This window comes from Podarcis liolepis, assembly GCF_965112155.1.
Source record: "Podarcis liolepis genome assembly, chromosome: 8".
NCBI lineage: Eukaryota > Metazoa > Chordata > Lepidosauria > Squamata > Lacertidae > Podarcis > Podarcis liolepis.
In genome coordinates, this window is record NC_139560.1 from 9,992,999 (window position 1) to 10,004,500 (window position 11,502).

Here is an 11,502-nt window from a genome sequence, read left to right on the forward strand (position 1 = left end):
TTGCAGTCTCATGAAACCATGTGCCATTTGCCTCCTGGCTTGCTTGGTTCAGAGTAGCTACATTGCTTCCAGAGATAGGTTTCCACATTGTGGTGAAAGTGGCTGTTTAAATTGGCCTCTAGGCAAGAGAGTTGAGAAAATTGACCTGCATTCTGTTCCACTTCTGAGCTTTATCCTGTAATGAGGTAGCAATCTGCAAGCTATTGGAAGCAGTGAGGTTGCAGAGGTTCTTCTGGGGACTTATTTGATCTGTAGGATTTTGTTAGAGTCAAGAAGAAAAAAAATGGCTTTCTAATGGAAGTATGAGGTTTCCTTCTCATCCCCTTTTTATAATGAGGGCTTTCATTATTCATAAAGAACCTTAAGATCGTGGTTTGCTAATAACACATTTCAATAAAATTGTATGTTTTCAGATACTTGCATAAGGCATTGAGTCCTTGTTATATACTGTTAGCTTTTATTCTATGTAGACACCTTGTGAGATAAATTCTTGTGTTAATTTCTGAATGACTTCCTTTGTTTCGAATCTTTGTGTTGGTGGCATCATGCTAATCATTTTTGTGTTTTAAAAAAAAGGGATAGAAGCATATGATAAAGCAAATATATGTATATATGCAGAAGATCAAGAGGGGGGATCCATATTCCAGGGAGTCCTTATCAAATATTGAGAAGCTAGACTAGTATAAAGCTCAAGGATTGCTGAAAGGCCTGAGCCATAATCCTGTGGCACCTCAGAGCCACGGTGTAGTGTGATCTCTCCCCCCCCCCCAGCCCCTTCAGTTTCAGTCCAACTGCTGAGCAACAAGCATTGATTCTGTGACAGATGACAGCTACACTCTAAATACTCTTGGCATGATCTTCCTCTTATTCTCTTCCTCACCTTTGGCAGTGCTCATTGTATATTGCTTGTGTTGGCTGGGGCACCAGTTCTAGCAGCCACTGCAAGCAGCACGAGGCTCCCCTTTTCAAAGAGTTGGGGTGACTGGCCTACCTCACACTGTAAGCCTAGCAGTTCGAAAGCACACCAGTGCAAGTAGATAAATAGGTACCACTGCGGCGGGAAGGTAAACAGCATTTCTGTGCACTCTGGCATTCATTACGGTGTCCCGTTGTGCCAGAAGCAGTTTAGTCATGATGCCCACATGACCCAGAAAAGCTGCCACGTACAAAGGCTGGCTCCCTCAGCCTGAAGCGAGATGAGTGCCGTACCCCATAGTCGAACTTAACCGTCCAGCAGTCCTTTACCTTTTACACTTTAATAACTGAGCAGTAATGGTACAGGGTTTCAAGTGGGCCAGAACCATTTGCAAGATTTGCATGGCTGCTTCTGCTTCTTCCCACTCCTCACCTCTTCCTTGTAGTCTCCTTTGTATTCCACCGCTTCCCCCAGGGTGTCTCTGCTCAGTAGAAGTGATGATTCGGGGAATTGGTTTGGCAGCCCGAGACAACCAAACTAGCTGAGGACTTGGACAATTCATTGGCTAGCCCTGTGGAATCTCAATTAAGTTGAGCAAAATAAACGCCCCAACTATTCTTTGTTGCTTGATCCCCAGCTTTCTGAAATACGTTGTTGAAACGTGAGCAGGTACATCTAGTCGTAAGGGGCTATGTGTAAGAAACCAAAAAACAGTGTCCAGGTTCCACCATCACACATTTTTAAATCAATGTCATAAATGTAACACAGAAGACAGGAGGCTGCTTCGTTCAGGTGTCATATTGTAAAATCATCATTAACCATGCTAGATCTTGACATATATACCTGTATACCAGAAGGAGCGTCTCCACCCCCATCATTCTGCCCAGACACTGAGGTCCAGTGCCAAGGGCCTTCTGGCGGTTCCCTCACTGCGAGAAGCAAAGCTACAGGGAACCAGGCATAGGGCGTTCTTGGTAGTGGTGCCCGCCCTGTGGAACGCCCTCCCATCAGATGTCAAAGAGATAAACAACTACCTGACATTTAGAAAACATCTGAAGGCAGCCCTGTTCAGGGAAGCTTTTAATGTGTGACATTTTGATGTATTTTCATTCTTTGTTGGAAGCTGCCCAGAGTGGCTGGGGAAACCTAGCCAGATGGGCGGGGTACAAATAATAAATTATTATTATTGACATATGTAAAAATTAGATACATCCTAGAGCTATAGAACGTGCATACAGGGGCACCTAAAATGAACCAGAGGATGGACCATCTTTCTTGTTGATTTTTTTTTTTTTATCAGGGGGAAAAGACTGAAAGTTTTTGGCATTCATCGGTCTTGAGAGCCAATGGAGTGTGTCTCCAGGGGTGAAGTCAATCTGCTGCATTGGCAGCACTGAAGTGACCTCCCCGGGGTGCAAGCCTAGGCAGTGTGTATGGAGGTCCCCCTCTTGATCTGGCTGATGTGGCCCAAAGGAAAGCAGAGCAATGCGTTTGGCACCAGCGTGGCTGCAGGAGTTCATAGAATCATAGAGTTGGAAGAGACCCCAAGGGCCATCGAGTCCAACCCCCTGCCAAGCAGGAAACACCATCAGAGCACTCCTGACATATGGTTGTCAAGCCTCTGCTTAAAGACCTCCAAAGAAGGAGACTCCACCACACTCCTTGGCAGCAAATTCCACTGTCAAACAGCTCTTACTGTCAGGAAGTTCTTCCTAATGTTTAGGTGGAATCTTCTTTCTTGTAGTTTGGATCCATTGCTCCGTGTCCGCTTCTCTGGAGCAGCAGAAAGCAACCTTTCTCGCTCCTCTACGTGACATCCTTTTATATATTTGAACATGGCTATCATATCACCCCTTAACCTCCTCTTCTCCAGGCTAAACATGCCCAGCTCCCTTAGCTGTTCCTCATAAGGCATCGTTTCCAGGCCTTTGACCATTTTGGTCAAAGTTGCCAGAAGGAGGCATACCAGGTGCCATCCAACCACCTTAGGGACTCCACTCTGGATTTGTGTACGATTAGCCTTTCCTTCTCCTGAAGATATCCTGCAAAGCCTAGATGAGCTACCTTCCCAGGTGGACGAGCCTCATGTGCCCCTCACTTCCCTATACAGTGGTACCTCAGGTTAAGAACTTAATTTGTTCTGGAGGTCTGTTCTTAACCTGAAGCTGTTCTTAAGCTGAAGCACCACTTTAGCTAATGGGGCCTCCCGCTGCCACCGCACCACTAGAGCATGATTTCTGTTCTCATCCTGAAGCAAAGTTCTTAACCCGAGGTATTATTTCTGGGTTAGCGGAGTCTGTAACCTAAAGCATCTGTAACCTGAAGCCTCTGTAACCCGAGGTACCACTGTACAGCACATCTTGAGGTTCTCTTTGGGCTCTGGGGTGGGACTTCTTGCGAGCCAGGTGGGATCTCCAGGGTGCTTCCCGTTTCTGGGTACCACTTCCAGGTAACCAGCACCACGCGTGTGCGTGGTCACATACAAATAGATTGCGCATCAAGCTCTTGCCAGTAAGCAAGGAGGATGCTTCAGGTAGCAATTGAAAAGAATGTAGGTGCTGCCAGAAAAAAAATATGGAAGGGTATCTCCATAGAATCATAGAATCATAGAGTTGGAAGAGACCACAAGGGCCATCGAGTCCAACCCCCTGCCAAGCAGGAAACACCATCAGAGCACTCCTGACATATGGATGTCAAGCCTCTGCTTAAAGACCTCCAAAGAAGGAGACTCCACCACACTCCTTTGTAGCAAATTCCACTGTTGAACAGCTCTTACTGTCAGGAAGTTCTTCCTAATGTTTAGTTGGCTTGGAAGCTGCTGTTGTCTCATTAATTCCCTTATTAGAGGGATAAAGAAAAAAAAGCAATATTTTGGGAAAGATTCCCCCAGTAGATCAATCTAATAGGACCTAAGCAGAGGGCATGTAAGTGCTGAGCTGACATGAAGTGTGCCAACCTGAAAAACACAGCAATTTGTCATGCTAAGAGGATTATAGATAGATGTCCGAGAGAGAGAGAGAGGGAGAGAGAACAAGACCAAGGAGCTCCACAAGTGAAAGCAGTTAATCATTTTTCCTGGAATGACAAAACCAATGAAAAACATCTGGATAAAGGCAGGTAGAGAGGCTGTTAACTTTCTTTATTGGCCATTTTCATTTCAGGAGAATATAAAATTGAATAAGCATTCCGTTTGTCGCCCTTGCACCAAATGAGATTCTAGTTTCATTTCACTTTCGCGTCAGCGGCATTTTTATTTATCTTCCTCTCCTTGTTATTTATTTGCGCATCTCAGATGCATTTAAAATTATGTGCGGCTTTCAGCGTAAACAAAGCCAATTTCGAATCCCATTCCGGCTACAATATACTTGCTTGCAGGTCTCGGTGAATGCTGGGCAGCGAGGCTTGTTGCCTTAGGAATAAACGTGTGCGGTGTTTGCAAACCTGTTTTGTGATACCACCTGGAAAACTAAACGGCCCCCTCCCCCTGCCATCTGAAAAGACGTTGAAATTCCATCACCAGTGACAAATCTCTTTGGATCCAAACACAGCAGTGAAATAGAGGTTTGCGCACCTATTTCAATGGCCGTATATGTTTTCATTTGGCTACCTGTCTAGATCCAGCAGTATAAATTGTTATATATGTGTAATCTGTGCAGTTCTTAATGCTCGCCTTGGATAGCCCAGTACCTTGGTAGGCAGCTGACAGACTCCGTGAAGCCAGCTGAGATCCTCTGATTGACCCATTGATCCTCTGGTTTTCTCCCTCTACACCAGTGTTTCCCAACCTTGGGCCTCCAGCTGTTTTTGGACTACAACTCCCATCATCCCTAGCTAGCAAGACCAGTGGTCAGGGATGATGGGAATTGTAGTTCAAAAACAGCTGGAGGCCCAAGGTTGGGAAACACTGCTCTACACACACACACACACACACACTTCTCTCCCAACTTTCCTTACAAGTGGTGCGCCAGGGAAACCTGCTCCCAGTTGCACCTTCTAGGGTTGCCATATTTTGAAGAGCAAAATAGAGGACACATTTGCCGACTTTTGACTATGGATCTCTACGGCGACTCTCATCATGAAAAAGAGGACGTGTCCTGGAAAAAGAGGACATATGGCAACCCTGAGGGTACATTCTGGTTACCTTTACTATCCTTGTTAATGTCCGCACTTTGTATTAAAATGCAGCTTAAAACAAAGGATGGTTTGGGGCCAACGAGTTAAGGCATGCTGCTCAGAGGTTCCTGAAGTTCCCCGCTGCCGCCATGCCACAAAATAAGCCGGAGCGTGGCTTGCTGTTCCATTTGAACCCAAGCTCATCCTTCCCAGTCGGTAGAGCGCGAGACCCTTATTCTCAGGGCCGTGGGTTCGAGCCCAACATTGGGCAAAAGATTCTTGCAATGCAGGGAGTTGGACTAGATCAGGGGTAGGCAACCTAAGGCCCAGGGGCCAGATGCAGCCCAATCGCCTTCTCAATCCGGTCCACAGTCTGGGAATCAGCGTGTTTTTACATGAGTAGAATGTGTGCTTTTATTTAAAATGCATCTCTGGGTTATTTGTGGGGCATAGGAATTCATTCACCCGCCCCCCAAAAAATATATATATATATAGTCCGGCCCACCACATGGTCTGAGGGATGGTGGACCAACCCCCTGCTGACCCCTGAACTAGATGCTGCTCGTGATTCCTTCCAGCCCTGCAATTCTGGGGTTCTGTTATTCCCCTTCCCACAAGCAGTAAGTGAAAAACAAGAACTCGGTTCCCCCTTTGTTTGGAGACAGGGTTGAGGCAGCACAACAAGCTAGTTTTATCCGTGATGCATCAGGAGAGCAGCACCAACAGAATTTTTAAATAATAATAATAATAATAATAATAATAATAATAATAATAATAATAATAATAATAATTCTGCCCGGACACTGAGGTCCAGTGCCGAGGGCCTTCTGGCGGTTCCCTCACTACGAGAAGCCAAGTTACAGGGGACCAGGCAGAGGGCCTTCTCGGTAGTGGCACCCGCCCTGTGGAACGCCCTCCCATCAGATGTCAAAGAGAAAAATAACTACCACACTTTTAGAAGACATCTGAAGGCAGCCCTGTTTAGGGAAGCTTTTAATGTTTAATAGCTTATTGTATTTTAGTTTTATGTTGGAAGCCGCCCAGAGTGGCTGGGGAAACCCAGCCAGATGGGCGGGGTAGAAATAAATAAATAAATAAATAAATAAATAATTGAGTGAGACTGCTAAGCTTGGCCCTATCACAAAGCTAACACGTTAATGATTGGTGTCTTCTGCCTCTTCTCCCAATGATCTTTATTTACTTGGGCTACCTACCACATGCCTTTCTTTCCCCCCATGGTCCAGCTAGTTCCCGGCTCTGTGCTGTTTCACAGTCTTATTAGAAACAGGGGATCCAAAGGAAGAGTAAAGGATGGTTGTTTTCAATAGAGTGTCTTCGCCTGCATGGCTTACCGGTTGCCGCCTGTCACTGCGAGGTGTTGCGTTGGGGTTTTTCACTAGAGCTCCAGCTCCTGTGTTGTCGTCTTTCCTCCTTCGAATGAAATTAAACAGAAACGAAACCTGAATAAAGTATATTCATTCTCCAAACAAAAGAAGAAGCCAGCCTAAATCAATTAAATGGCGCAGCCAGCTTGGCATATACTGATCAATGTACACATAAAATGTCCTTCTGTTGAGCACAGCTGCGTCATATAACAAACCTTTTGGCACAACGCAATTGCATTTTTTCTTTCCTCCAGGAAAAAAAATAATGATGATGGCTCCCTTTCTTTTTGTTTTACCTCTCTCCCATGCTCATGCTTCATTGCTGTTACTATTATTATTTCAGAGAGCATACTTGCTGGAAATGAAGGGAGCCTTGGGCCATCTGATATTTCCATTACTGGCCTGACGGGCATTAAGTGGATATAGTTTGCAGGTACTCTGCAAGTTGTATTTGGGGGAGAGGTGATCCCTTCCCCCAACTTTCCGTTTTAAAATACTGCGCATTGGCAATTTCAGATCTGTGAATGAAAATCCACAGTAAAGTGGGCTCAGATGTTCCGAGTTAACTCGTTTTTAATCCAAAATTGTCTGTTGAGAGAAAATTGTCCCTTTTTTTTTAAACACCCAGGGAGTATGTTTCGTGTTTGAACCTGTGTGCTGTCGATTAAATGCAGTTCATTTTTGCTCCCCTTGGGAAAGTAGCCATTGGTCTGGGAGACCACATGGGGGGGGGCAAAACTCCAGCTTGCCCCATGGGAGGAGGTGAGCAGAGAAAGAGTTCCAACAGAACAAACGACGGTGACCAACCTCTGCATAAATTACATGCTCTGCTGTCCCCCTACAGTGGCTCACAGCAAAGATAACCATTGCAAGGCTGACCAACTTAGTGCCCACCACTCTGAATAAATATTTGCTGGAACAGAAGGTGTCAGGTTATTAAAACACACTCACTTCAGCATGAATGTCTTCCTGGAATTGTACTTATTTCTCCAGATGGTGCAAATAACACAGTGGATAATGTGTTGGTGACTTTGTTTCAGATCCTTCCTCAGCCATGAACCTCATTAGGCGACTTTGGATCAGACATGTTCTCTCCTTCGGTCTTTCTTGTGGTCCTTCTGAGGATAATATGGTCCTTGGGTGGGCAGAATTAAAAATTGATGATAATGGTGACCAGTCCTTCTGGCAAGTGAGCCATGGTGCTGGGCTAATCTACACTGTTGTTCAGATGCATCTCGGTATGGAATTGCTTCTAGTCCATTGAGTGGATATCAATGCACTAATGTGCCTGTATTCCCCTTGTGGCACAGATTGGCTACCAACTGCTTAAACACATGGTCTGCAATTCAGCAAAGGGAAAGTGTGTAAGGAAACAAAACTCCTCTGTCATCGCCTCGGCTCTGCTGTTCCCTTGCCAGCGATAAAACGCCTGTACATGCACTGAAACCCTTAAATTTTGGTTATGAATGCACATCCATTCGGTCTTTCAGTAGTTCAGTATTCCTGGGACTTTCTGCATGCAAAGCAGGGCTCTGCCAGTGACCCACATCCCTTCCCTAGTGGGTCATCAGCTGTACGAGCTCATCTGTTATGTAACTGAAGCAAATACTGCAATCTCCTTTAGTACCAATAATTTATGAAATACGAGGCTCGGTCATTTATTCGCACCTAGGTTTCCTTGCTCTCGTTTTAGCAACATTGCAGCTCCTCCATCCAAAGAAACCCTTTGTAACGTCTCCCCTTTTCTCGCAGGTGACAGAAGAGGAGCAGTCAGCCAACCACACGGTGATGATTCAGGAAACATTGCAGCAAGCGTCCGTCGAGCTGGGCGAGCAGCACCATTTGGTCGTCTCCTCCGACGAGGTGGAAGGGATCGGGACAGTGACAGTCTACACCCAGGGGGGAGAGGCCTCTGAACTTATTGTGTATGTGCAAGACATGCAGTCTGTGGAGGAGCAGGTGGAAGAGCAGGAGCAGCCTGGACAGAAAATCTAGATAAAATTCCCAAGGGAGACCAGCCTTCTGGTACCGCCCAACTGCTACATGCTTTGTTTTCCAATGTATATTTAATGTTGGGCAAGAACAGAACCTCCCGCAGCTGCTACTCTCATATGTTTAGTCTTTGGCAGATGGCGCATGTGGTTGTTGACTGGACTGGTGGCTTCTTCTTTTTGCCAGGAAATGTTTTGGTACGTACTGAGCCATGCACAGCTTCCTTTCACATGGCGCTACTTCCCTGCTCGTAAGGAACGCCTGAAGGCGCAGCAAACAGATCCATGCAGATGGATGGTCACGACCACTACCTTCTGGGATAAAAGATACTTTTCCTAGAGCAAGAGGTGAACAAAAAAAAAAAAAAAAGCAAGAGGAGTCAATGGTAGCGGACAGCACTTGATAAACGCTAAAATGCGTGCCTGTTATGCACTTTAAGAAGACTGTAGACGGAAAAGGACCATTTTAGCAACCGCCCGGAAAGTTCAGATTTTAAGACTTGCCAAGCAACTGGCCCTGCAGTGAAGCTATTCAGAAGAACAGGCTCCATTGGGTTGGGTTCACTCAACATGCAGAAAATGTGGTGGTGTGAATCGGAGCCAGCTGTTCTTCAGTACTCCTTTCTAAACGGTTTTTCTAAATGGTGTTCAGCATTTTAACCTCCCCAAAGACAGCTTTCCTTCTTTTTGTCACTGTGAATTGTTGAAGACCCGAGATCATTACCTGAAGAAATGTGTTCTCTTTTATCTTGTATCTTTTAATCTTTTAAACCGGGACTCTGTACCAGTGAGCATGCCACATTTTTATTTGGATGGGATCTAATCTGACACGCGAGTGAAAAGATCCCACCTCTAAGGGTGTCTTTCAGATGCACAGTCCCTGCCGAAATGCAAGTGTTTTATGGTTGTGACATATTTTGGACACGTATATTGGAGATATATAGTGGATTTCTTCCTTTTTTTTCTATCCGTGAAGCATTATTTCCTTGTCTCCCCCTTTCCTTTTTTTGCAAGCAATAGCAATAACTTCAGAAATATATATTTTAAAAAATCATAGCTTGGGCACAGTTTTTTAGATTAACACACCTGCTACAGGGTTATGTCTCATATAATATACAATGGATGCCATGTTAAAGCACTGAGAAGTAATACCAAGCCAAAAAATCTGTGGAAGCCACAGTGATAGAATGATATTTTGGGATCCTATTTCTCCCAGCCTGGCAAACGTTGAGCATTTTCTCCAAAACAAAAAGCACTAACTCTGCATCCTTGAGCTGCATTGAATCTTCTGTATTGATTAGACACAGGTGATCTATGGAAGTCTTATTCTTTTTCTGTCTCCTTAAATAATAAAATAGATATCTGCTATGAGGAAACACCCAAAGTAGAGATGCAAGCATCTCTTGCTGTAAGTAAGGGTTCAAACACTCTGCTCTTGGTGGAGAAAAGGGCATGCAATTTGGAGAAAGACTCTTATTTCAGGGGAAACCAATGTGGTGCCCTCTGGATGATTTCGGACTACAACTCCCATCATCCCTCACCATAGCCTCCTCTGGCCAGAGCTAATGGAGTCCTAACAACTTCTAGATGACACCCTGTTGGCTATGCCAGCTTATCCATGTGGGTTTTTTCAGTAGGCCTCGAGGAGTGGATCTAATTTGGCCCTATGTGTTCTGATCTCATGTCCCGTGTTCAGGTTGTGATTTGGACTACATGGCAGTGCATTCAGCAGAGAACCTATCCACTGGGCTCCATGAACAATGTCACATCTCACTGGGTATCTCACAGCTGACATGTGAGAGTGACAATTCCTTGCGCTGTGTCAGGAAGTGGGCAGAGGAGGAATGGTGGAGACCACCTCCCCCAACCTGACCCTTCCAGGGAAGAAGAAGACAGTTCAGAATTGGAGAGGAGGAAGAAGAAGCACCAGGGAGGTGACAGTTGATGGACACAGTGTCTTTAGAAAGCATTCCAGATCCCGCCTCCCAGAACCTGGTGATCATTGAAAGTAGGAGAGCAAAGAGCTCAAAGGCAGAGGGCATGTTGCAGCACCCACAGTGATGACTCTTGAGGAAGTGAGAGAGGCAAAGTGGGTGGAGACTCAAATGGGACAACACCATTATTCCAAGAGGTTGCATTCCGAAGCCTCTCTCTGCGAATATTGAATAAAAAGCAGATGGCAAGGACTTTTCTTTGTCTTATCCATTCCTGGCAACCTGCCGTGGGGGTGGGGTCCTCTACCGCCTGACAGGTTGTGGGGTAGAGCGCAGGAACGGGCTGACTATATAGCAGCTATACAGCTCCTGCCTTTTTCCACCAGTGCATCCTTTGTATTGTCATTCACAGAAACTGTATTTTGGGGTGGCATCCAGAATGCGAGACCGAACTCTTTCTCATCTTTCTTTTTTTTGTAATCTCAAACCCCCGTTCCTCAAATAAATATCAGACAAGGTGAAAATGTAAAACTCCCGTCACTTTTGAAGGATCGCATTTATGTATATTCAGTGCGGTCTCCTAAACTGCATGTGGGGAAGATACTAGCTTCAGTCGAACCTACACATTTCTGCTGTAAGTCCATCTGCTACAGCTGCCTATGGCTCCAAACTTGGTTTTATGTCACATCCCGCAAAGTAGCGATGGTTTAAATGGCATGGCAATGGATGCACACAAAACGGACAACAAGAAGTAAATAAGGATGAAATAGATATGGAAGAAGAGATGATGTAGCAACAGGACAAAGAGATGGACATATGCTTGTAACAGGAGTGGGAAACCTGATTTTATTTTTTTTAAAAAGAAATTGTATTAAATTACATTTGGATGGATTTGCAATAATTTGGAAAAACCAATAAATAATAATAATAAAAAATAAAAAAGACAATGGATGCACACCAAACAGAGAAACGACCTTTTAAAATTAGCTATCCTGTCTCCAGTAGGATGCTTGATACGAAGATACGTAATCAGATACCCTGAGATGTAAAATGTCTCCTCCTGTTCCTGCACTTTTCTTTTGAAATTCTGTATGTACACACAAATTATTCAGGGTGTAAATGGTTATGTGATTTGTGAATCAGATACACAAACACTTCTAGGT

At 44.9% G+C, this 11,502-nt stretch overlaps 1 protein-coding gene across 4 annotated transcripts in view; it reads left to right on the forward strand.

The window, feature by feature from the left end:
• ZFAT (zinc finger and AT-hook domain containing) overlaps positions 1-11,309 on the forward strand; it is a 91,993-nt gene extending 80,684 nt beyond the window's left edge. For 3 of the 4 annotated variants that reach the window (XM_083516546.1, XM_083516549.1, XM_083516548.1), the window contains exon 16: positions 8,167-11,309. In XM_083516546.1, coding sequence (XP_083372672.1) covers positions 8,167-8,409 — 243 coding nt within the window. In that variant the 3' untranslated portion in view covers positions 8,410-11,309. The remainder of the gene's footprint in view (positions 1-8,166) is intronic. The other variant, XM_083516547.1, reaches the window with a different exon arrangement.
• The last annotated feature ends 193 nt before the right edge of the window (positions 11,310-11,502 follow it).